Source organism: Athene cunicularia, assembly GCF_003259725.1.
Source record: "Athene cunicularia isolate RWA chromosome 5 unlocalized genomic scaffold, athCun1 chr5_part1, whole genome shotgun sequence".
NCBI classification, from domain to species: domain Eukaryota; kingdom Metazoa; phylum Chordata; class Aves; order Strigiformes; family Strigidae; genus Athene; species Athene cunicularia.
This window is the reverse complement of record NW_020799101.1, coordinates 41,434,886-41,462,154: the sequence shown is the minus strand read 5'-3', so window position 1 is coordinate 41,462,154 and position 27,269 is coordinate 41,434,886. Positions and strand designations below refer to the sequence as shown.

Here is a 27,269-nt window from a genome sequence, read left to right as displayed (position 1 = left end):
CAAACACAGAGGGACCATTCCCCACTTTGACTTTTCTCTGGCAAATCACTATAGTGACCTTTGCAAATCACTGCAGCACCTTTGCAAGCTTTAATTCCTCTTCACAAGGCCTCTGTGAATAGATACCATTTACATTATACAGATGGGGAACTGAGACATCAAGAACATGATTTCAAAAGTGTACAGTGACTCTGAAGGCACTGTGTGAAACGTTGAGGGATGATGTTTTTCAGACTACTCAGAACTGTACTTCAGAGATGCCACGTCAGACATAAAGATAATGTGTGCTCGTGTAATCAGCACTCGATCCCGATGCAAAGAAGCGAGAGTCATCTGAAATTTTCATTAGATACTCTTAATGTTTGCCATTGCCCAATGAGGATCTGTGTGGTTGCAAGTTTAGTAATTTGCTCTCAGTATTCTTAAACCTTCATGTACCTAAGCTTGCATAAAATTTATTTGCCAACTAAAAATTAAGCTCAACAGAAACATTTTTATATAGTTTGGGGTGTTTTTGTTCTGTACACATCACTCAAAATTTGTTGCAGTCTCTCAAGCCTTTTTAGCTAATGGCTGAGGCTCACAGCTGCTGGCAGTTCCAAACTTCTCACATGTGAAAATAAACATTCCTGTAACATCTCAGACATGAGATCTGTTTTAAATTAAAAATTTAAAGAGCATTACTTTTCTCATTTGCTATCAATTATATTGCTGCATGGAAGAGCTGGGCTTTTCTAATCTGTCTGCAAATATTCTACCAAACCAGCTCTCACTCTTAGCATTTAGTTATTTGATTCCAGACAGACACAGTGATACATATCTAAGGACAGCAAACCACAGTGTAACTGAATTACATGAATTATACAATATATACCTCTGACTGCATATGCTAACAGCAAGTTATCAAAGCCAGGGAAGCAAGCCACCTCCTGCAAAGCTCATGATGGTGGGTTTCAAAAACATATAAATCACTTGGGGTTATAGCAGTCCATAAAAGAAATCATCATGACTTCCAGTCCCAAATCAACACCACATTTGAAAAGCTACTTGTGCATTACGGATTCAGCATCACAATGTCAGTAAATTTTCAACTAGTCAATAGGAACTGAGTGACAAATTACTAAAAAACTGGGCAGCAATTATTTTTTTCATGCTAACCAGATTAAATATACATCACAGTAAAATTATGACTACAAGTTAGACACAGCAACTTCTTCCAAACTCTGAACATGACAGAAATGATGAAAGACTGCAGTCTCCTGGACAAACAGACATCACAAAGCTGAATTACTGTTTCGGGAGCACTTGAAATCCAGAGATTGGAAAGTACCATTATGCATCCTTAGAGCTATTTCTAGATCCATTGCAAATAAATATCATAGTAATAAATGTAAATGAGATTAAATCAAACAAAAATCTGAATTAAATGTCAAGAAAAGAGAGGTCTGTAGGAATGCAGAAATTGTCCACAAAAGAGTTCATGTGAATTCTGTGGAAGGAGCAGGAGCAAAAAGAAGAAATAAGACGTAGAAGAGTCCTCACATCAGCACCCACCAGATCCATGGAGTTACCAAAAAAAAAAAAGGGATTTTTGGATCTTCATTTTGAAGATTCTCTCAAAGTTTGTATAGTCTGAACATCCCTTCTGTTTCCTCTGCTTGCAAAGGAAAATCCTGGAGCTTTGTCACATGCAATGAAGCCTCATTCAAGGGTGTGTCCGGCCTCATGCCATTGGATTTACCGGGCAGCAGCACGTTCCGCTGATCAGCACGTAGCTAATTGCAATCACGTGCCAAAAGCTTAATTGTAGTTTAAAAAAAAAAAAAAAGTGTGCAACATTCAGCCAACTACATGTGAAATTTGCTGACTCTTCCATTCTTAAAAAAAACCAAACCCAAAACCCAAACCAGCAGGCTGAGTGGAATACAAAGAAGCACTCTGTGCACTGCCAGCTAAGGCTGGCTGTGGGGAGGATAAGGACTACCAAAGGTGGCTGCTTTGAAGACACTTTCTGTGCGGCAGTTAGATGGGTTTCAGAACAACTTGGATACAAAGGTTAGGCTCATCTATGGAGAGAAGCTGCTTGAAAAAAGAATGATGTGAATTAGAGAATAGCTGTACCCAATTAACGTAAATGTTCTTTCTTCGCAAAGAGCCTACTTAGGAGGGGAGTTGTTTGGGAACATCGTTACAGAGCAAGCATCATAAATCCACTTGTCTGCACAATAGCTGTAAAATTCTGAAATGCACTCACTAGCCTAAATACAAATGAGAATTTCTACGTTTGAACTCTAGTATAACATCAGGGGAAAGTGTAAGGTCAGAATTTAAAAGGAACCAGAAAGACAAACATCTTATCATGGGATGGAGAGAGGGCTCCCACCTGTGATTTATTCCTTCCTAGAGGAAGGCCCAGATAGGAAGTTAAGATGTAGGGATACATGAGAGGAACTACAAGAACAGGTGAGAGATGAGATAAACAGGAATTGCTTCTCCTAGTAGGATAGCATTTGTTAAATATGTCTTGAGAATAAAGCCCCTAGTTTCTTGTTATCAGAAAATTTGCATAAATAGTCTGATCCAACACATCAGTTTTGTGTGACAGTCCAAACCAGTAGTAAATTTCCAAACAGGTCCTAATCTCTCAGCAACAATAACAGGTTTTCTTGGTTTTAAAGAAGTTGGTGAAGGTGTATTTAGGGTTAACAGTGTGCACAAGCTACATATATGCTTACCTTTATCTTAATTCACAGTTCTTGTAACGCTGAGATGCAAGGCTACACATCGTGCATTTAAAAATTAACACCTTTAAACAGAAACGTTTCTCCTGTCAAACAGAAGCCCTGAAGACAACACCTGAGTTTTGAGAAGAGTTTGGTAAGGCTAAGGAGCAGGGAGGAAAAAAACCAGGTGCTTGCAAACCAATGTCACAGAGAGGAAAAGGGACACTGTAGTCCCTGGATGCCTGGAAGCTCACATCAGCTCCTGCTAAGTACGACAGACTTAACACAACCAGCAACACTGTCAAAGAAGGAAGAGACACGGGAAAACTCAAGAAGCATAGAAGTGGTGTTTTAATGTTTTCTTCCCCTACCTCATTCTATCATTGATGCTCATCAACTAAGGAAGGAAGGAGTCATCACTTCATACCTGAGTACTGAAACACTTCCTCATGCCTGGGATGCAAATGAATTCCCTCATGTGCCCCTAGAAGAACACTACGTAAATAGAATTTGGTAGAAAAAGCCTGGAAGACCCATTAGCTTTGGAGTAACTTTACTGAAGAAAGAGGCAGGAGCTAAAAGGAGGGTGAAGCTGGAAGAAACCCAACACATCTTACCATGCATTTCTCTGTTTCACAAGCCATTTGTTCCAGGCTTTTCTGAGGAGCAAATGCTAATCTGAGTGCTACAAGAAAGACTTGTTTACAATACAGACCTGCTGGTTGAATCTGACAGCTGGGCCATCTGTATCATCCTAATAACGATGCTCCTGAGAGAAAGGATGAATCGCCCCTTCCCCTCTCTCATTCACTGCTATGCACCTGGTGCAGTCTGCAAATCCAAAAAAAAAAATCCTTCCCAATTCAGTAAGTGCTTACACCTAGGAGCGTAAGATGTGATTGCCTTTATTTTAGTCTCAGTTGTCAGCACGTCTCAGTTACACTTCACATGCAAGCAGCATCCCTTTGGGTAGTGAGCTACAAATTGTTTTTCCAGCCACTCGAGCAGAAATTTCCAAAGGACAGCAGGGAATGGCTCAGCATCCCTTCCTGAGCAGGAAAGGGAGCACAAGACATGCCTGTAAGGCTCCCTCAGAGTTATAATGCGTGTTTCAGACTGAATAGTCATCAACAAAGAAAGTTGGAGGCAGAAGTGAGAAGCTGAGGAGCCTGTAAGTGTATCTGGGAGCAGAAGCAGGCCAGCTCGCTTCACAGAGAGTAGGAGATCAGGCCTGGCAATGCAGTGGTGACAGGGCAGCATTTCCCAAATTACACTGATCCACATCCTGACCCCAAGTGATTTTATCAGTTGTGCTCTTCCTCCTCCCAGCTGCAACTCAGCTGCTCCTGAGCTACCATCAAAGTAGCACAGATCCCTGTCCCTTCCGCATGGAGCTTTTCCCACTGAACTTCGTTGTGCCTCTCCCACTGGGACATGCTGCTAAAAGGAAATACTTTGGGAAGATGGGAATAAAGCAAGATATAGCCCTGGGCAGACAGGCAGCTTTCCACAAACGGAACGTGAGACAGCAAAGAGCAAATACACTGTGGTGGGGAAAGCATGCAACAGAAAGGGAGAAGGCACAGAAATAACGCTACATTTGGACAGTGCAGTATTAATACCCTGAAGTTAAGAATTAAAGCAGTTCTAGCTGAAACCCCTCCTACAGTAACCTGTTTATCTCTTTGCAGAAGAGGAAGAGATCTAGTGGCTGACTAAATGAGGACAACAGACTTGACCCATGACAGAAGAAGAGAACAGCTCACCAGCTAATTAATCTCCAACTGATATAGATTAAGTGGACTCCAATTTACCACAGAATAATTGAAAATGGAAGTTAGAAGAATTCCAAAGACATTGTGAAACCAAGGAACCAAACCATTTTAAAGAAATGCCAAGAATTTGTGTGGAAAGGGCTGCAGAGTGACTGTACAGCTAAATAGCAGAATTTCCGAGGACTGCAATGCAGGTCCGTGTATCCGATATAGATGATTTTGAAGAGGAGTTGAGAGAATGCTGGAGTGCTCTATTTTTATAACATAGTAATAATCCTACATGTTGGCTTTCACAACCTGTCTGAGGAGAAGTTTTTCTCTTGCTCTTTGATGCATCATTTGACTTGTTTTCTCCCCAGCTTTTTTGCTTGGTTTCTCCACCTTCAGAGTGCTGACGCTTAACTACATCCAGAGAGAAGACAGAGAGCAAACAGCATGGGGGCTCATCATGCTTAAGGGTTAAATTCAGCATTAGAGGTCAGAAGGAAATCCCTTTCTCCTGCCTCCAACTACCCTTGCAATATTTTTTGAGAAGGTAATGGTTTCAATTACTCTTGCTTTCTTCCAAAGGAATACTGCAGTTGCAGTTTTTGGTGTTTAACTTTATTTTGTCACTCCTTGTTAAGACTTTGTTGACCACGCATGGCAGTGGGCAGAATGGGTGTTCTGGGGGCCCTGCTGAACTCGACATCCCTTGTAGGCTAAACTACAAAAACGTGTGTGAGGGTGGGACATGACAGCACCTTTTAGTCCTAAATTCTCAGATAACCTAAGAAAACTATCACCTTTAAATGTCTTCAACAGTGGTATTAATCAATGAACTCTATTTAACACTTTTGTAGTAACTGGTAAGTAAAACGTCATCATCAAATAACATGAGCAATGCACAGCATTCCCAACATCCCCTAAAACACACTGACACCTATTTCACCATTCCAGCTTAAAACATGAACTCAGTTCACTCAATATTCTCTGTTCCTGCCAGTAGCAAGTATCTTGATCCCCCGATGGAAAAGTGACTTTCTCTGCCATTAATCCACAAAAGTGTACAACATGCAGCTGGACTGAAAAGATGCTCAGACTGAAACTTCGAAGAACAAAGCTTCAGCGTGCATGTCCATTCTACTCATTACACAGAAGCGTTCCCCACAGTGTTGATCACAAAACAACCTCCACCTCCTTAAAAAAAAAATCCCAGTCTTTATCTTTCTAGCACTAATTCCTTCCCCAAATCAAGAAATTTGAATGGATCAGCCATCACATGAATTCTTCCTAATTCCTTGATTAGTATCACAGAATCTCAATTCTTCTATGATGAATAATACAAAGAATGCGTGTGTTTAACTTTTTACAGAAATTGAATCGGATACAATCTAGCCGTTCAACAATAGATCCTCCTGAACACATTAGCCTGACGCTTCGCAAGCAGATAGGCTACCACTACTTTTGCCACAACTTGTGATGTCATTTGGTATTTCTTTTTGAAGATTAAATGACTTTAAATATATTTTGTATTATCAGTTTTAAAAATAGCAATATTTAATCTTCCAAAAGTATAGCATGCAACAGTACATACTACATTTTTGAAATCTTTTCAAGTTACAAATTGTTTTTGCTCTCCACTGTGGATTATAAATTGATATAACTGTCCAGCAGTTTGAAAATCAAGACCATGCATAAAACAGTCCTTTCCACTCCCACTGAAAAAAAAGTAAGAAACAAAAAACTGTAGAATATATGATGTCCCAGAACAATCAACCGTATTGAATTCAACCACCATCGTTCGAGTAGTATGTAATTACGCATATTATACTTGCTTCTGTTTTCTTGTGATCTGCTGCATACCTACTCCAAAATAGATTATGAGATAATCAGTGAACGCAGACACGTGGTAAGGGTACAGTTGTAACTGAAAAAGGTTACAAACGTGCTACTCGGAAGAGCGTAGACACTCTAGAGCATTACACGGAGCAGCATATGTCTCTAGATGCATTTCCAGATGCACACCCTCCACGCTCTCTTCCCTAATCCTCTCATTCATACAGCTATATGCATAAAAAACACAAAGACACCGATTTACATAAAATTATCTCACTCCATTTTATTTAAGATTTTCTTCTCCAGTTAGTAAAAGAAAGATGTGTCTCTCTTTATACATATGTACAAGTTCAGTTATAAAAATAGACAGCACATTCAAAGAGAAAAAAAGGCTTGGCATTTGTCTGATTCCCTCTAAATATCATATATACATGTGAATAGGAGGGGAAGGGGGAAGTCTTCATGAGTTAATTAAACACCACCTCCCCCTCAATTATCCCCTGCAAATCTGTTTAAAAATCAATCTAACTAAGCTCAGTTCTGCTATTTTCAGGTGTGCAAATTAGAGGCAGAGCCAACAGGAAGCACTCGCTCCACACTGTAGGACGCCAGGCAAAGGATTTGGGGTTGGAAAAAAATTATAATAATAATAAAAAAAAAAAAAGTAATCTTTCGCTGTTACAGCCCAGATCTGCAACTCAACTTGCTTCTCTCTCAAGGGATGAAAGTGCCCCGGCAGAACAGCCTTTTAATTCCATGTGTCAGACAGAAGAACTGCCCCACACCTAAATCTCAGTGCAATGCAGACAACGCTTACAGCAAAGCAAGGGGCTACGGGGGGGTTGTGCATCGGCATCGGGGAAGGAGCAACCAGAGAATGAGAACACAGACGGGCACTGGCAGCGCTGCCTTCTATCAGCCTTACGGGACATGGCCACTGGTACCTGCACACTGCAGTGAACTCAACCAAGCTAGTATGTGTGATGGTCACAAAGATGAAGGGAAAACACACTGGAAGAACAGTCAACGGATGGTTGGGATACGAGACAATTTTTTTTTTCCCAGGATTTGGCTGGAAGAGGGAATGGCACAGTTCTCTCTCTCTCTCTCAGGACTGTTTTTTGTTGCTCCCCTCGCAGCACTGCAAGCTGCAGAACCACACTCTGCTACGGCTCAGTGAGAGGAGCAGCCACAAATTCTTCCACAGCACTTCAGCTTTCCCTCTTCGTGCTATTTGTACAAATTACAGCCTTATTTTGTTTCTAAGCTTTTAAGAGCTCTGCACACCTCAGAAGTGAGACAAATTGTTCTGAACACAGAGAGCATTCATGCTGATGAGAACTCCAAAATGGAAACCAAACCACTGGCCTATGGTTTCTTCCTCTGCATGAAGCAGAGGCAGTGCTGCTGCTCTCACCAGGCCTGCCAGCACTCTGTTCTGCAGCTCTGAACCTCTTCCTGACAAATGGTGCTGAAAAGAGTCCATTCCCTGGAAACCACCTGAGACCCCTTCCTTTGCATTTCAAATCTTTAAAGAACCCAGAGGCTCATGCTAGAAGAATCCAAGATTTTTTTTTGATCACACATCATCTTCATCTTAGCTTCCAATTACCCCAGCACGTACACTGACCAGCTGCCAGTAGGGAAATGTCTTGTGACTCTACAGGATACTCCTGGGGTTCGGATACAGATTTCATAGCATAAAGCTAACTCTGGGTTCCACCTCAAGCCACAAGAGAAAGTATAGTGGTGTGACTTCAAGCACACGCAGCTGCAGGATATTGCATGGAGTAGCTGGATGCCTTCATGGGAATCTTTGTCAGATGCGTCAATAAAACACAAGCTGACACTCTCCCAGTAACCCCAGACTCCCTTCCCTCCTTCTCGCAGTGTCTGCAAAGATAGTTTTTTTGGAATACACATAATCAAAGTGCTCACATAAACCACCCGCTCCCATTGTGCTTTGATTTTCTTTTCACACACGTGCTAGACAGTAGCAAGGCATTTGTTTGCATGCCTCCAACTGGCAGGGTGGTCTACTCTGAAAGCCAATGCAGTTCAGACAAGCTTTGGGGGTTTCAAAATTACTACCGACCACCTGAGGTGTGGGCACCTTTGCTTTGCTTCCGAATTGAAGTTTCTGATATGAGACTGCTGGTCAGGTTTAAGCTTTTGGGGGTCCCACAAACACTGTTTCCTTTGCTCAAAGGGGAGGTCAAGGGAGAAGAGGCGCTTGAAGGTCCAAAGTCTGCAAGTCCAGAAGGCCGAATAATTGCTGTTTGTAGAGGGCTACTTGCAGACATGCCTAGTAATGGAAAAAATAATCAAATTCCATGTGAGCATAATATTCCACTTGTGGCTCTTCAACAACAAACAATGTACTAACAATCAGTCCTAACACCATCCTGTATTCAATATGATTTACAAGAGTTTAACGAAGAGGCATGTCCTTAAGATACAAAACACCCTGCAGTTATATCCTGGGCCACCTTCAGCTTGTGTAAAGCTGAAACTCTATCACCATCAGTTTAGCAGATTTTGGGATCCAATGCTGTAACTTCATTGCTGTTAATGACAGCAATGCAGGGAAGCCACAGCCATACCCATGGGCAAAACAACAATATCCGATTTGTCGGGACACCAAAATAAAAAAACAAAGAGGAAAAATATATGGTATGAGATTAACACAAAGGGCAAACAAAACTTCTTGGGACTAGCCTCTCAAGGGCATCCGCAGAGAAACCGGCTATCCTCTCACACACACCACTACCACGTCACATTGTGTACTGCCTGATCTCAGAATATAATGGACATGCAATACCAACAATACAACGCTTTGTATCTATTTTTTGACAGGCTTTAAACAACAATCCCCCAAACTCATGGGGTTGGTTCTGCTCTGGGCAGCGTGCTGCCCCCCCCCTTCCGCACATACCTTTAGAGACGTTGTACCCGTAGGCTGCATACGCCGCTGCAGAGGCTGCTGCTGCCCCCGCTTTGGCACCTGCCATTGCAGCTGCACTCCCCGCTATTGATTTCCGGCTTCTGGCTTTCCCAGTGCCGCCTTTTGATCCACTGCCCGAACCTTTAGGACGACCCCGGCTTCGACCTGATTGGCCTCTCCCAGTGAGAGCTGTTTCTTGCATTGAGACACCTTAACAAGAGAAGAATGTTAAAACAATAACTGCTATAGTATTTCAGGAGACTCAAAATGAATACAGCATCGTAACGACCTACCATTTACATGAATACCTTTCCTATTAACTGATGCTTTTCATTTACATTAATAGAGACACTGTTAGCAAGCAGTGGTCCCATGAAAAGAAATCATGTATACAAAACTTCACTCTTCATTAACCACACCTTATTAACTCCAGCTACTTGTCATTATTATTATGAATCCAATCCACAAACAGGTGGAAGATTCTAGGTTCTACTTCAGGATGAAGCATTTTCTTATTTGAAGATATGAAGTTTCTTCCATTTGCTGGTCCTAAAGAAACTTGTCAAGAACTATGGCTGTGCTTATTTCAGTGTAGAAAACTATGGTATTTAAAATATTTGCTGTTGTTTAAAATTACAGCCACTCCAATCACGGATTCAAAATAGACAACTGATTATTAGGCCAACAGCAAATTCAAGGAAAAGTTTAGAGATTAATAGTTCTGTGGTTGTCTGTAATTTGGTAATATCTACCTAACAGAATGCACCTCTAACACAGGAACAAAGGACAAAACTTTTTAAGAGTAACTAACACAGAAAAGAGGAAAGTGAGGTCAATGACAGACTATAAACATATTTCCTATTAAATCAGAAGTGATTTCACAATGAAAAAGCAATTTCTTTCCCCACATCTTGCCAACCATGCGTATACTCTGGTTAAAATACAGAAAAAGTATCACCTAGCCATACAGAGTCAATGTTTAATAAATATTAGTAGTAAGTCAAGGCAAAAGTACTGACCATTCATGGTATCTGAAACTGAGCCAGTAATGGAAGCAGGAGAGTTTGTTGCCCTTGACTGAGGTGCCGAAGAAGCTGGATCATCCACAATCACAAGCATATCGCTACTGCTCTCATCGGGAGGGATAGAGCCCATATGTAATTCACTGCTAATGGATATCTAAATATGACAGAGAACAAAGCCGTTCACTTCTCAGGTTCGGAAAGGGAGGGGTACAAACATAGGAAGATCTTTAAAAGACATACAACCCCAAGTAATTTACTGGTACTTGTTCTGTTCTTTCTCCTTTTCTCTATGTGAGACTAGCAGCATGATACATGATCTGCCTAATCATACCACATGCTCTATTTACATGCTGAGCAGCAGTAAAGACCTCCAGGAGCTACTTAATTTCAATTAATGAAAATAGATGTTAAGAAGCAGGAGACTAATGGTCTCAGCAGAGATTTAGGAAAACTGCTGTTCAACTGTGCATCTTCAACTGTAAGAGAGAAAACAATAGGATTCTTAACCTAATACTACTGCTACCAAAAATCTTGGTCAATAGGGGAACAACACAACATAGGAATCTTAAGACAGCACAGAACAAAATATATTTGCTGCCAAAACCAATCTGCAATTCTTTACAAAAAGAGGAAGGGAAATAAGATGTGTGCCACTGAGAATTTACAATTTAAATTCCAGAGAAAAAAACCCACACTAATTCAGAATCAGAAGCAAGCAGAGACGGAGATGTAGATGAGACTAGCAAGGAGTACTTACAAAGAAACTGAACGTCAAGGAGCTGTTTGAGGGATACTGTATGGTTCAGGAGCAGAAAGAGACTGTTCTTGCTATGGAAGGTATTGGTATGGAAGAAGGCACACAGTTATAAATGTGAGCATGACAAAGGCAGGAAAAAGGGAGAAGAAAGTAGGAAGAAAGTAAGTGGGACTGCAGGCAGGAATGGAAAAATTTCAGGGGCTGAAAGGGAGGAGAGTCAAGGCATGAACTCACTGTAAGAAAGGGAGGCAGAGAGCAAAGAGGGGAATAATGGAAAGTCCAATAACATAAGGAGCTGTAAGGCAGCTTATTAGCAGCTGTTATGTTTTCAGTATATTATTTTAATTTCTATGGTTCACCTTTAAGACATCTCACTTCCCCACATACTTGAAGTTCTATACTAGCTAAAATAATAGAAAATAAGAATCCTACAAGATGTAAGGCCACAATGAAACAGTATATATTTTAAAGCAGCAGTGAGTCTTACCTCACTGAAAGGGCTGGGCATGGCAGAGTCTACACTAATGAAGGAGTCGTCCCCATCAGCAGACAGGTTGGAGTTATCAGCTGAGGGAACAAATGGGATCACAAGGTTCATGCCCTCTTTCTTTCTCTTCCCATCCAATTCATCTTCCTTCTTCTTCTGAAATAAATAAAACAATACCAGGAATGAAAAAGATGATAAAACAGAAGAAAGGGAATAAGCAACCCAGAATCTTAACATCTAATGCAGTATTATAACTCAAGGAATGCTATGCCCAGAATTTCCCTGAATAAGTTTTTGAAGGACACAGTAACAGGTTCTTTAAAGGCTCCTTCTTTAGATTTTTAAGTAGGGTTTGGTATTTTTTCTTCCTAAAATAGCTGGAATGATGGAGAATTACTCTTACAGAATTATTTTGGTTTCCATGGCCTTTTAGAGTGAGCTTGAAATTCTTCACCATTACACAAAATTCCAATTAATTAATGCAAAGTCTCCCTGTCACAAGAATTCAGAATTTTCATACACTAGTTTTAATTATCTTTTTAAAACAAACTGATCTTCCTATGTTTCACAGAAGCCGCACAGCTATATGGGTTTTATCTGTGTTTGGTGCTTTGTTTACACTCCCTTTTGTCCTTGCAGAACAAAATCTAGATTAAGTCACCATTTTTTATGTCACAGAACAATCAGTTGATCATTTTATTTTTTTCAAGCACAAGTCCTCAAATTGCTGTCTGTAGACTACAGTCTTGTTTGGATGAGTAGTACTTATATAGTACTTAAATACAGATAACTATGCACTGGGTATTTTGTAACATCCTTCTTCTGTGTAATGAAGTGCCACAGACTGATGTTCAATGGTAAAGGGAAGAAGGCTTTACTTGTTAGACTGCTTTTGCATAAAATGTTTCCACACCGCATAATAGTGAGCCTGAGCTCTTCCGGCTCTATCACTGACACAGACAGCCTCTTCGCATCAAAGTACCTTTTCAGCGTATTTTTCCCTTTTACGTTTACGTTCCTTCACACGATTTGTTTCTTCTTGCTGTCGCTTCTCTTCTTGACGCTGACGCACTGTGAGAAAAGAAATACAAAGTTGTCACCACTGGAAAGATTTCATACCTTTTGTGAATCTTACAAGAAATTCTAGTTCTAACAGAACTGTGAAGAAAAGTCAGCCATAGTAAAACTAAATCATATCGAAAACACTACCTATTAAAACTATTTGTATCCAAATCGCTAAAAAGTCTTATGTTGCTTCAAAGAAGAACTTAACTATAAAAACCTATACCTTTAATACAGCTTCAAAGGTATATTGGAATACAGCATTTTTACTAATACTTTTCTTGTCATGACCTACATAAATCTTGACAAAGCTTTGTCATTCAGGAACAATGTAATGATCCTGAATGAGTGCCAATAAAAACTTTATCACATCATCGTGTCTCTCTTGCACAACTTCATCCTTCAGCTCAGCAGTGATATGAAACCAGCTTGTACTAACAAGAGTTGGCAATACAAAAAGAGCCAGGAAACAGAAGTTGTTATCAGCAATACATGTGTTTGTAGAGATAAAAACACAGATTTCCTAAGCTGAAGTAGAAGATGGGCAACATGCTGCAACATGAATTTCACATACATTTCTTTTCTAGTTCCTCATCATCCAGCAGAAGGCTGACCACCTCTTTTGGCTTCAAGGTGTCAGGTTTGAAATTGCCACCTGAAATCACCATTCGTTGGATCTAGAAGGAAAAAAAACAAGAAAGAAAAAAAGGAGAAATTACTCAAAGCAGCCATGAACCATTCTCACTACTCTTCAGTGAAAGTCAGCCAAAAAAAGATGCCAGCGCATCTGTGTAAGGCAGAATTGACTCAACTTCGCTATCATACCAAAGTTAGTGGCAAAATTTCAGGGAAGGTTTATTAAGAGTATAATTAAGGGTATAAAATATGAGAAGCAACTGAGCTAGAAAGCAGAAAACTGCCATCCCTTTTTGCAAAGTTGCACTTCTTCTAAAGCACCATGTAACAAACAACAAACGATAACAGTATTAATATGCTGCTCAACAAAAAGAAAATACAGCAGTACTCCTGTCAGTTATAAAATACCAGTCCAATTTTTCAAGTAATCTGCATATATACAGATGCATGGGGTTGTTGTGGTCCAAGTGCAGGACCTGAGTAGTTTCATTACATCATAAGGAATAGTTTTCATGAAGTCATAGTGTAAATAATTAGCGTCTTCCTAGTCCATATAATGCAGCTGTAATGTTGCTGTGTGAGGGACAGATTTGTTTATCTGTCTCCCTGCAGATACTTTTCCTGTTTCTTTACTCATTTTGATATGTGTTTTCTGATACTTCTGTAACTTCTTGTTCCAGCTGATTTCTTTATTCCTACCTCACTCTTTTCCTTAGCCCTCTGTAAGATGCGCTCCTCAATGGTGCCTTTACATATCAACCGGTACACAGTGACTTGTTTTGTTTGACCCAGCCTGTGTGCCCGGTCCATGGCTTGCTGGTCTACTGTTGGGTTCCAATCACTGTCATAGAAAATTACCTGCAAAATAACACCAGAACAGAAAGGATTAAATAAAACCATATGTTTAGAGCACCTAGTGATTGAACAAACAAAAATCCAACATGCTGATAAAAATAAAAGTTCTGCTATAGACCCACAGAATTACTGCCCCACTACAGGCTGTATTAACCTAGCTTTGCCTAGTCCTGTGTATTTTTTTCCATTGCATTTCAGATGAATTCAAACTAATTGACACTGAGAATGTTTCAACTTCCATAAGATGCCTTTAATATCTTCTTCAACAGATCTGCTTTAGAGGCACAAAATTCCTAAGTCTGTCACCACATTAAGTCACTGTCATGTAATTAATTATAGGTTAACCACAACATGGAGCCATTTTAGTGTTTACCTTAAGAAAAAGCCCATCAAATCAGAATTTCACATTTAAAGTAATACTCCAATTTTCTTTTCTTTCAAACCTGGATAAAGTCTAGTCTGGTCTAACACTTCTAGTGTTTTTACTACAAAAACCTGAAATGCCACATTACATTCATATTGCCCTATCATTCCAATAGTACTTTGTGCACAGTAAGCATACAAAACCATTTAAAAAAATTTTAGACAGCAAAGTATTCAGAAAGTTGCAAAAACACAGAACTAAAAATGCTCATGTAAGGAGCCTGCAGAAGCATGCCTGTGCTTCCATCTGTTTATTTCCTCTGTTGAAGCAATTTCAATCAAGAGAACTTTTCAACCCTGGAAAGCCTCAGATACTTGCTTTCTTCTAATTTCTTTAAAGTGACAGCAAGATATGATGGGGTATTTAAAAAAAAATTATGTAATATTTTTGATTCAGAGATCTTTGGCTTTGTGTGGCTAAGGATTACAGTCTGTCTTGGGGTCAAATGTGCATGCACACAAGGTACTGGGTTAGATGCACAAGAATAGCTGTTATTGAAGAGATAAATGGTTCATGTAGGTCAGTATTCCTTCCCTAGTGATTAGTGGCAGCTGCTCCAGAGTGCAAATCCTTGCAATTCACCTAAATCAGAATGCCTTTACACCTTGGATGAGTAGGGAAGGAAGTGATTTATCAGTCCTGCCAAGCCAATATTCAACTACAAATCACTTTGTACTTTTAGAGGCATTGCTCCATTCTTCTGCGCACAGAAAAAAGGTACATGTCCTCCTGATTCATTTGCAACTGAACCTTAAGAGCAAAGAGTCATACACAAAACAGCGTTCACTGTATGAAAGTGTCATTTGCATCTGTAGACACCTTCAGTCATGCAACTTCTTTCTAGACTCTGCTACTGAATTATGTGGGGAGAAGGAAAATATTTCCAACTGTAACCAAAAACTGTGTACCAAGTGTCCAGTATTCTACAACTTTATCATCAAGATAATACTATACTGTAAATATGAGCAAAGTAAACAAGTTTATGAAATTTCATTATGTGAATGGCAGTACTAAAAAATGTTGACTAGCATGGCTAAAAGAGTGCCAGCTTTCACACAGAAAGACCAATTTTCCTACATAAATCATAAGGCTGGGAGGCAGGAGATGAGCATCTTGGAAAAAACTGCGGCTGGAGACAGATAAGGCAGGAAAAGCAAAGAAATAATTGTACTGAAACCTAAACATCTGATTTTTTATTCTGTATTACTTTACCAAACTTCACCTACCGTATCTGCAGCTGTAAGGTTAATGCCCAAGCCTCCAGCTCTTGTGCTTAAGAGGAACACAAAAATATCATTCCTGTAGAGGAAAGAGATCAAAAACATGCATGATGAACAAGAAATAACCACAGAAGTAATTTTTTTGGCCCATATAAAGTGATCAGGGCTATTTCCATTATTTGAACACTTCAGAACATTTTGTGCTGCTCATGGTCAAAAAAACTCCATATGAATGAGTGAGAGAAGTTAATCTACAAATCAGGACTGTCAGAACATGCAAACATTCAGTTTGCAATAGCAGCTTATTAATCTCTATCAAAACAAACTAGGGCTTGCTTATCTTGCCCTCATTGGAAATTAAGATTTCATATGGACACAAAACAATTTATTGTTTCACAAGACTGATTGATGTTAAAAAAAAATTTAAAAAAATCTTTCCTTAACAGTGCTCAATTGATAAAGAAACAAAAATAAATGTTGAAACTGTAGATGCAAGCTTTGTTCTAAATTCAGCGCTTTGAACAGAACAAACAACTCGGGGGGGAGGCAGGGGGGAGAATAATCTTAATACAATGGCAAACTGCAAATACAGAAGTACATGAGAAAAGGACAAGGGTCCACTGCCACAAACAGAAATCATTCAGTCTAAGAACTTCTCTACTCTAGCCCTAATTGTGTTGCTGATTCACATCAAAAGTTCTAATCTCTTTTGTCCACTTTTCTTATCTGTAAAATGAGGATAAATTGATTAATCTCAAGATAGTAATATAATTCAGTTGTGATTTACCGTAAAATGTTTCATGGATGATTATGTAGACAGCACTAATGATCAGATATCACACAAAAGCAAGTCATTCATTTCACTCTAAAGTTCCTTGAAACACAGTCTGTAAGTGAATGCTGTCCTTTCCACCTAGGAGAATTTTCAGTTTGCTTTAACTGTATTAGATTTACATTCCTCGGGATTCCTCAGACAGCACAGAAGCTGACGACAAACCAGTTGCTTTTGGTGAACGTGGCCCTCCAGACAAGGCTCTAGCAGAATACGGATCATCATTCCACAAGACACTTCATGAAAGCCATCTCTGAACATCTCCTTGGGAGATCCACAAACCCGAATACAGTCATACTAGTCCCAAGGGTCAGACTTGCTGGCACCAGATTTAGGGTGCTGGCTGTTAAGAGAGACATGAGGCATCCCAAAACCTGACTGGAAATAATCCTCTAAGCCTAATAATCCTTTATATGAAGGTGGGGCACACTAGACAAGTACCTGTAACAGTGCATTAGGCTGTAGCTACCATTTGAGGAGTCAGACAAAATGGACAATAGTTATCGAGATTCAATGGCAGTTCTAACACTGCGCACGCAGAAGACAAAGGAGACAGGCCCACACATAGGATGACCAGTACTGATGACAACTCAAGTGGTGTGGTGGTGCAACTCCCCTCCTCCTTGAGCCATGGGCCAACCCAAGATGAACTGGAAAAGGTAGTGGATCAGAGCATTTGTGGCACCCCCTTAGCACACCTGGCTCCTGCCTTCCCTCCTGTCTGTGAACCGTAATGATAATCAATCATCTCCCAACAGCCCAGTACATCTGTACCCGGGTCATGGCCCAAAGGGGGTGACACCAGAACTTCAAGATCTAGCAAGTTCTAGGCCTGTGCAACTGGTAGAAACTACCAGAATATTCTCTCCTCTGAGTTGGGCTGAAGTCGAAGAGTACTTGATAAAAGTCAATTACCTTAGACTCTATAAACAGTGATCCTAAGCTTTGAGCTCTCCTGGATCACAGCATGCTGTGACAAGCATCCCCCCTGAGCTGGGATGCCTCTCAGGCACAGAATCCTCAAGGTTTGAAGATTTTCTGCCACCAAACCTGATGAAAGGCCAGGGTGAACCCAGACTTCTCGAGGCTTAGTTATGCGTGTTGAGGAGTGCCTATGCATTGTGAGTATTGCTCCAGTCTCAAGAGGAGGGAAATTTCAACTACAGACTAGTCTCTTCCATCCAACTCTCCACCCATCTATGTGTTTGAATATGCACATTTGCCTCCATGAGTGTCACCAAATCCAAGTATTTTTGACTGTTTGCATGTGTATGTTTTCTGTTCATACATACATACTTTGATTTAGGGTACCACGTAGTAAGTTAGTGTGAATGTTGTCATTCTCGAATCTGTAATTAAGTCCCTGTTTTAATTATAACGTATTCTACCAAATCACCTTGTTAATCTTTAAATTGGTGAATCATTAAGTGCTGTTAAAATTCAACCTTTTGATCCTCCTCATACCATTCATAAACCTTGAATTACTGCTAAATCATAACAGTGTCAAATATTTTAATCCGCAACAAGCAGTAACAGTGAAATGAGGATTTCTGTCAAGGCTGTGAACCTCACTAGTGCCACTGAGGTGTCAGCAGTATTTAAAAGTGTTTAACACCATATGGATCTGTGAATAAGTTGATGCAAACAAAGCAGACAGTACCAGTAAGGACTCCAAAGAGGTTCACATGCTGTACTTCGACAGTGACAGAGCAAAGCCCTCTGCTTAAGCAAAGACACTGCGCTGCCAATGTTCTTTTGGTACCACACTGTCTGTACACTAGTGCAAAATTAGTAATGCACCAGAAACTCTTGTTGAATGAGCAGCACGGGACATTTCCTTCTTGACTAACTATGTGTAGGCAGTCTGCCCTTGAAAGTCCACTCATCAAATCTAAAAGCTCTTTCTTGCCCTTCCTGGAGGAAGTCTAGGTGTACTGCAGGCTATTACGCACATGCTAGTACTACAAAACAAATGTAAAAAACTAAGGGCTTTGGAATCCATATCCTTGAAGGTCAAGCAGAACTATTTGCTCAGGACTCAAACTTCAAGACATTCACAAGTACCTGGCAAGGCTGTATCATAAAAACCAGACTCTCAAAGAACCCATTCTTTGGCCCAAGGTAAGATTTCCCCATCCCCCTAAAGAAATTACCAATACACAACAGAAATGATTATGAAAACTATGAATTAACACACACCAAAAAAAGCACCAAGAACTCTAAAACTAGAAAGTTTTCTGGCAGTCCAAAATCTAAGAGTATAAAAATCCATCCAGAGCTATGGGCAGCTGGGAGGAACTGAAGCCAAGCTGTCAATCTCTCAACTTTATCTTGCAGGTACAAAGCCAAAGGAATCAGCAAGTGCCTGTTTGCAATGTAGGTAATCCTTGGCCAGGAAATCTTTTCACTCTTCTAACAATAGTGGAACGTGCATATAGACAGTCACCCGAACATCCAGCTGTGAAATGCTTCTGGAAATGCCATATGGGAAGGGAAGAAAGTGGACAGTGCCACAGACTACAGGAACAAATTATAATTCCACAGCTATATATTTGCAGCACCCTGCTAGGATATCCTGCAGGATAGTTTAGTCTCCATTAGGCTTTTTTCCTGGAAATATTTCTCATAAGTAAATCATGTATAAGGGGAACTCAGCTAACATTTTAATAGGAATTCTTGTTTAGACTGGCTGACCTAGATCTCAAAGGGATATCCTGCTGAAATGATTATTTTTCTTCAGTTGTTCTATTCATTAATAAAATCAAATTCTGTTCACTAAAAATTTCTCCATTTCTTTTAGTTAAAGAACCTTACAGGAAGAAGAGTCAAGATTCCAGGAGGACATCATAACCTGCAAGGAATCTGTTTCTGACACCTGGAAACAGGGAGGAAAGTACTGCATGCTCCTCTCACTTCCAGTATTTGGCACACATTCTTTTCAAGTTTTACTGCTTTATATAAGACTCATCATTGCAACACAGTCCTTCAGGTCTTTAAGCCTCACGAACCAGTGGCCTGAAAGGCTGTATATGGCTTCCCCTCCTATCTTCAGCTATGAAGGGACCCAGCTACCTTGGGACTGCTAACACAAGGACTATTCTCTAGTCTAGAATGCTGCTTTCATCCTGCAATAAACATAAACAATCTATGAACCTAACTCCTCTGAAAAAGAAAAGTGACCTCCTTACAAGCTCACATCAACATCTGGGAAGGGTAACCTTACCTTGAACTACCATATCAAATTGAAATCAAGCCATATCTCATGATTAAAAGGAAACTTAACAACCATAAATTCAATCATTATAAATAATGCACCCTAATGGAGACAAAGGTATACTAAAATATATTAACTTAGAGTAAAATGACTACATAATCTTTCTTGATGTGCTTGTAAAAATTACAAGAATCCAGTTTGGTTTACTACATGAAATGGGTTAGTGTATCTTACTATCTAATAATATACCCATTTTATCGTATATTAGTTTAAGGTTTCTTAATATAACATGCTTAAATGGTTTGTTTTGCAGAAAACTAGGTCACTTTCAAAGCTTTAGCATAGGCAAGATTTTCAATCTCATCTTCAGAGTGTCAACTGTCAGAGCACATAATAACCAACAAACGTTTGCTGGCTTTCTACTCAGCTTCTTTATAAGCAATAGCATATTTGGAAAGGCAAGAAGCACTAAAACTCCTTCCAATGCTGTTTCACAGATAAATTTCTAAATACAAGTGCATTCAGTATCAACACCAGTGACTCCTGGTCAGCAAACCACCTAAAAACTTTTAGATAAATGAGGTCCATATGATATCAGGAAAGTGATATTAAGTGACTAAGTGTAAATTTCATTTATTTCCATTACATCTTACACCAACTCTCTATGTACACACGATTTAGCACAGAAACACCTTGTAAAATACATTACCTGTTCTGAAAATCTGCTACCATGTCCCTTCGTTCAGAAATCTTTGAAGAACCATCCAATCTCATGTATGTATGTTTCCTGTAAACCATGTATTCCTGCAAAGAAAAAAAGCAGAATTTCTATTTAAAAAAAAAATAAAAATATCCCAAATGTCATCAATGAATATGCTATAGGCAATCTTATGTAAGCAATACTTTATAATAGAAATTCAGAAATTAAAGCTACACAATCATGTCGGGTTTTGCATTTCACATAGGAGAGAAATAATGATGTAGCTCAGAGTTGGGGATGCATTTGCTGCACTGCAGACAATGTTATGGTACTGTGCCTTTTTCTGTAAATAAACAGATAAATAAAATCACTAAAATAGGAAGTTTGTTTTCACAAAGACTTAATTTTTACTAAATCCTGAGCTTTCACTGTGTAAGAGAACCTTTCCTAACAAACCAATTGCATCTGCTCCCTGATGATTTCAAACCCTGACTAGCGGTTTTAGAAACCCAGTACTCTACACTAGTGTCTGTCCAGGCTTTATCTCACCTAGTAAAGAGCCCATGAATCTCACCATGTACAAGAACACTTTGAACATTACATTGATGTGTCAGCCCACAGCTCATGTCAAGCAGCAGAACTGAAACCACTGACTGGGACACAAATCAAATGGCATCAACCAGGAATGCTGTACGCAAAGGCTTTTTCCAGCCAGACACATTTTTCATGCTCTAAGGCACTCAGCATTTTCTGATACCTGTGCAACTATCAATAGAATGTGAATTACTTAGAAAGCTTTTCAGGCTATACAGATATCCATAGAACTTCTTTGGAAAGATACCCTGTGATATTTTAACAATGTGATCCTTGGCTGATGAGATGTAACTCCTACTAGTTACATTCGTTAGATTTAACCCTACTGGTGCATGTGCCTTTTTGAGATGCTGTGACTGCAAATGAAGACAGAAAGGAAACAGATGGTGCTTAAGCAGCAAGAATTATTGGATGCATCTTGCTCCAAGCTGCAGTGTTCAGAAGATACAGAACTGATGTGCTGCAAGAAGACATGGCAGTGCTTGCACTCTAATGAGCCTTCTGACAGTACCACTCAGTTCTTCTTTTTACCTATTCTTCAGGACTCCTGTTCCTTTTTGTTACACTTTGCTACTGTGGAAAAGGTGAAAGAGCTGCCCTACTATAAGGAACCTGGGAAAAAGACTGCTGTACTGGAAAAAAAGCTTCAGTGTATGGCAGATGAAAGTGAAAAATAGGTAAATAAAATTAACAGTGTAGAAATGGCTAAAATCTTGGTCTACCTATACAAAACAGAGCTCATGGCTAGTATGATTTCAGGAGTACAATAGAAGTTTAAAGCAGAGAACAGCGACTTCACCAAACGGACACTCAAGCCCTAATCTACTACTGATTTCTTCCATTTCTATGACAAATTTCAGTCACCAACTAAAACCAGAGAGATACAGTTGTCTATTAGGCACTATGCAATCTTTCTCCAGGTTTGACTGATCCTTTTTCTATTATCACAAAGGTCTTCCATTTTTTTATCTGCTTTTATGATGATTCAACCTTTCAACATCTTGATCTAGTCATCTCTCATCTCACTACTAATTAGCATCTTCCAAAAAAACTTTAGCATAAATAGAAAACAACTTTCATTCCATTTATCCTTATCCCAGACTGCAGACATTTCCACTAAAGGACAAACTACAAAAGAATAAGCTATTCTGCACCTCGGTTACTGGCATTCATGGGTTGTTCCCCTGCCCTGCAAACCAGCTGAGTGCATGAGCCTTCAGCTCCATGTCTGTTCAACACTGCTTAACAGGTTCTTGCTCTGCCTCCATCACCTTCCTTTGATCAAGGCATGTGTTTAGAAAAAAACCAAAACCCAGCCATAAAAAACACAAAAGGAGCACTCTGATGGCAAATAAACTGTTTAAATAGTAAGTGTGGAAGACACTTGATGACTGCTCATTCTTATAGTTCCCACAAGGAGTGATGGGGTAGGATGGGAAAAGTCTCATGGGGAGGCTTTAATCTCAATGGAGACACTTATACTAGACCTGCCTGAAAAAACATATCTGCCAATCTTGTTTAGTATAAGCGGTCACCAAGCCACCAAAACTATCAATCTAGGGCAAATAACAAAAGTGGCCCTGGCAACAGAGTACCTATACAGGAAAAACACACAATGCCTTGAGTATGGTAAGAACGCAGTTGCCATTAAAGTCAGTGCTCTTCTGGGCTTTGACACTGATATTTCAAAAATGATAAAATTTGTTCCCTTCATCTTATTTCATAGTCCAAATTGAGTAGTCTTATGTTTTGACACAATTAATAAACTTTTGGCAGAATGTAACTAAGACATTTGACTTCATACAGAATATAATTTGAACCCTCATCACATGAATGAGATTCCCACTGAAATAATGGACAATTACTCTCCCACAAGAAGAGAAAGCAAACACGCTGAGAAAAACAAACATCATGATTTTAAAATTATCTGCATGAAATAGAAGTACTGAACTTCTAATTTATCCCCTTCTGTTGGAAGGATAATTTTCCTGTTTGTATCTGCCATTTTATAATGGCTGAATTAAGCAGCAGTTCTTCAGCCCAAGCTAAATGAAACAAACATGGTTTTATAACTTTGCAAACCCTGTGTTTTGTGCTCTCTGCTCTGCGTAATTAGGTTAGTATGATACCGTAGCAGTTACACTGTCAAAATACTATTAAAGGAAATAGGACATCTTATGTTCTTTCATATTGAAGTAGACAGAGGGGATCCATTTTGATCTCTCCGGACAGGAAAAAAAAAATAATCTACTGCTACACAACTTTTACAAGGATTTTCTTATAAACTCAGTTACTGCTTGACTTTTAGCTTGCTTAACTCAAGCTTCTGTTACACGGGTGTGGAGTAGGAAAACCAGAGGACTTAGTAGGTGGCTTGTTTGGGTAATAAAACTCAACAAGTAAAGTTGAGCCTTTAGGAGGTGAAGTAGCAAAATGGTGTGCTCCCAAGCCTTTAAAATGGAATGCTAACAGAAAACAGACGCACTAAACACTCAGCTTTATGAGCTTCTTAGTGTAATGTAGGGTGTCAACAAACCTGCACCATGTCCAGTGTTTGCCAAAAAAAGAGACATAGGAAGCAATGCTGGGCAAAGAGCCAAAACACAGAATTACAACCATACAAGTTCTGTTTTTCCTCACAGCAGTAAAAACAAAATTCAGCTTGTGATTTGTTGCTGAACTATTAAGTGCTGACCTTAAAATGCACTCCTGCTCATACAGGACTCAAGATTAGGCAGCTATTGATTCATGCTTCTCACTTTTTCTCTTTGCTTTATTGTGGAGAAGATGGCATGACATGTCAAACACTGCTGAGGGAGCCCATGGACACCCAGGACTAATGGCTGAAGGATCACAGAATCTTGATGTTTTAGCAGTATTGAAATTATACTGCCAATGCAAATATTTTCCCACCAGCCAGAAAACTTTATCAGGATGAACATCAAGCCACCTATTTTATTACTGAGAATTAGGTAGACATAAGTTATTATTACTAATCCTTCACTGATAAGGGACAGAGACATTGTGACACAAGACACTCCTTTTTTTCAGATCCAGCCAAAACCTCTAACTTTGCTGTCTTCAACAGAATCTCAGAGAAACAGAAGTATTTCTCTTTCTAATTGTTGTAAGTATTACCAATAGGAAACCAAATTAATAGCTCTCCTACTAATGTCTCTTCAGACTAGTTCTTTTGGTGGCATGGTTGCTAATCAAACACTGGTTTTTTCTTCTGAGGCAGACTGACTGTATTTAAATAATGAGTAATGACTTAATTCCTAATTTTTTTCCTATAATATATGGCAAAGGACTTTTCATTATTAATGTCTACCAACCCTCTGCACAGGATAAGATGATAGAGGGAAACAGTAAAAATCTGTGAAATTACAAGCAATGCAAACAACATAAAATTCATCACTGTTCTCACTCTTCCTTCCAATAAAAGGACACATGGGCATCAAATGAAAATAGAAGGAAGCAGTTCAAAACCAGCAAAAGAGGCTAATTAATCCATGAAACCCCTTGTCACAGGGCAGTGCAGATGACAAAAACTTAGGAAGACTCAAGATGCAAGTGAACAATTTCATGGAAGGAGAATCCATTTAGGATTACTGAATATACAGAAGGCACATCTGGCTCAGAAAGGCCTTGAGCTGCAAGCTGCTGGACACTGAGAGACTAATTGTGAAGCATCACTATTCTTGTTCATCTTTCTTGTACCATCGGCTGTTGTAGACTGGGGGAAGCATGACACCAGGCTGGACCTTATCTTTGGATGGCAGCTCTTATATTGCACATTAATGCATTTACACCAGGTTTGCTGCATCTAAATTACAGTACTTTCCTCAAACACTTGTTGCTAAATCTGCATCTTCAGAATTTGCCTTCTGTAAGCTATAGTTCTCCTACCTCCAGTAAGTCAATCATCCGGGTCATCTGGGAGTAGATGAGAACTCTGTGTCCTTGAGATTTCAGACGTGTCAACAGAAGATCAAGAGCATGAAGTTTTCCACTGTCAGTGATCAGACTCTCTTTGTCTAAAAAGAAATGGAACAAAAGCAGGTAACTAATAAAGCCAAACCAACTACAGGCAACAAGTTCATTTCGAAGTTTTCATAGCACTTCACTGTATTATAATCTCTAAAGTAACAAGCTGTGATGGAAGAAACTGAAACATCCCTTCTGGCTGACACTTACAATCACACTTACAATTTGTTTGCTGGGACAAGAGTATATGAATATACTCACTTGGCAAAATCTCATCACAGATTGATCTCCTCACGAGTATGTCCTTTTTTGGACAGCCTTTTCCTTCATGTAAGGATTCATGCTGATCAGATCAACAACCACAACATGCCCTGACAGTTGAAGAAAGTCTTTTCTACTTCACACATTAACGTCTTTCGGACATTTGCTGCTACCTGTTGCTGAGCTTTATACTTCTCCATGGATTTAGTATCAAGACCAAACCCCTCACCAACATGCAAAGTGAGGAACAGTTCTCTAGGTCATTCTAAAGTAACAGCCCCTTCACAGCACTGCCTTAACTTTTATTTTTCTTCCTTGCCCTCCGCTTTTTTTTTTTTTTATTTTGTTTAATAAATGCTTCCAGATGGCAATCTTTTAAGTCGCTTCAGATTTTATACTTCATGTCCTCTCTATTTCAGCACTGCTCATGAAGTATTTTTCAGGAAGGAGATCTTCCTGTTTGTACATTCTGTACATAAACTTCAGTAAACAATACATTACTGTTGAAAGAGGATGAAGAGAAATTTTCTTCCAAAAAATTTATCTGTTGGAAAGGCTACTGATGATTCTTTATTCTTTGGGATGTCTGAATTTAGGTTTACAGCCAAAACGGAAAGTCGACAACTGCAGATGGTGTAGGCTAGTACAGGATCCAAATATTTTCAACACGTCTAGCAGGTACCATTCTCTAATGTCTAGCAGGTAACACTTCTGCAGGCTTCTCCCTGCACAGAATGAATTAGCTGATGGACTGAAGAAAAACTAGCTTTCTGCACAACATTCCAATTTAAAAAAAAAAGAGTATATACAAAAATCAATTCATTCATTTGAGCACCATGCATTTAATATATCTAAAACCAAGTTCATACTAGTGGAACAGAGGAGTGTGGATCACACAATAGTGCTCCTAAAAAGATCTTATGAGCACAGCAGGCAACACAGTTCGTGAGTGCCCGAGTGCAGTGATGTGACACAAACGGCTAAGTTTGATTTTTGCACGTACAACCAGGGGTTTGCTGGGAAAAGCAGGAGCGTAGTTGTCGTTCTAGACTTAATTCAAAAGATCATTTTGAAACAGTATGCCTAGATTTAGTACATCTTTCAGAAAAGTTGTAAAAACCATAAAGTGATCAGGAAAAGTCTCCAAGATTTCAGTGTGGTAAAACACTTTGTGATGGAGTTCAGAAACTTGATCCATTTCCATTTTTCAAAAAGCAACTGGCACTATTTACTGTTCTTTTGGACAAAGGTTTTAAACAACAGAACTTCATACTATCCGCGAAGGGCACAGTATCCAGTGACTTGTTAAAACTGTAAAAACAAGGCATGCTTCCCTCTTATCCTTCCAATAGGGAGGAAAAACAAGTCAGCAATACTTTTATCCAGAAACATGGTAGATTCCTCATTGCTTGAGTATGTCAATCAAGATCTCTTTCAAAAATATCCTTTAGCTTAAATATAAACAATGGATTTGATGCTGGCATTAGTGAGATCTACATTAGAACATCAGAAGATGCAGCTCTGTGTTCTGAAATTCAAAAAATTGCGTTGTCAATATTGTTTAAAATTATTAGCTATTACATTTACACTGTAAGCCAATGTTGTGAATTCTCTCTCTTTTCCTAAGCTTAGAGCGATGTTCCTGCAATTCACTAGGCTAAGAATCCAAGAGAGAGCTCTGCTCTTTGATTGTCTGCCTACCTAGTCACTCTTTTTCTCCCATTTGCTCTCCTTTTTGATGGTGGTCTTGTTGCTTTGTCAGAAGCAAGTGCCACATCATTGCTTGAATCATTAGCAACTACCTTAGGGAATCCATCAACTAGAGAGCCAAGACAAGGAGATACTGCAAGGAAAACTCAAGACCACAGCTCAGGCTGGCATTTCTTCTAAGTGCAACATAATGTATGATGACACACTCATCTCTAGAGCAGAATTCAGCCTCAATTACATACAAA

At 39.4% G+C, this 27,269-nt stretch overlaps 1 protein-coding gene across 2 annotated transcripts in view; it reads right to left on the bottom strand.

The window, feature by feature from the left end:
* Positions 1–6,573: 6,573 nt before the first annotated feature.
* The window catches only part of INO80 (INO80 complex subunit), a 68,885-nt gene continuing 48,189 nt past the window's right edge, over positions 6,574–27,269 (bottom strand). For both annotated transcript variants that reach the window (XM_026849079.1, XM_026849080.1), the window contains exons 27-36: positions 24,976–25,103; positions 20,482–20,576; positions 15,733–15,805; positions 13,927–14,085; positions 13,166–13,268; positions 12,512–12,600; positions 11,530–11,685; positions 10,280–10,439; positions 9,252–9,470; positions 6,574–8,621 (exon numbers count right to left, since the gene is read on the bottom strand). In XM_026849079.1, the coding sequence (XP_026704880.1) occupies positions 8,404–8,621; positions 9,252–9,470; positions 10,280–10,439; positions 11,530–11,685; positions 12,512–12,600; positions 13,166–13,268; positions 13,927–14,085; positions 15,733–15,805; positions 20,482–20,576; positions 24,976–25,103 (1,400 nt within the window). In that variant the 3' untranslated portion in view covers positions 6,574–8,403. The remainder of the gene's footprint in view (positions 8,622–9,251; positions 9,471–10,279; positions 10,440–11,529; positions 11,686–12,511; positions 12,601–13,165; positions 13,269–13,926; positions 14,086–15,732; positions 15,806–20,481; positions 20,577–24,975; positions 25,104–27,269) is intronic.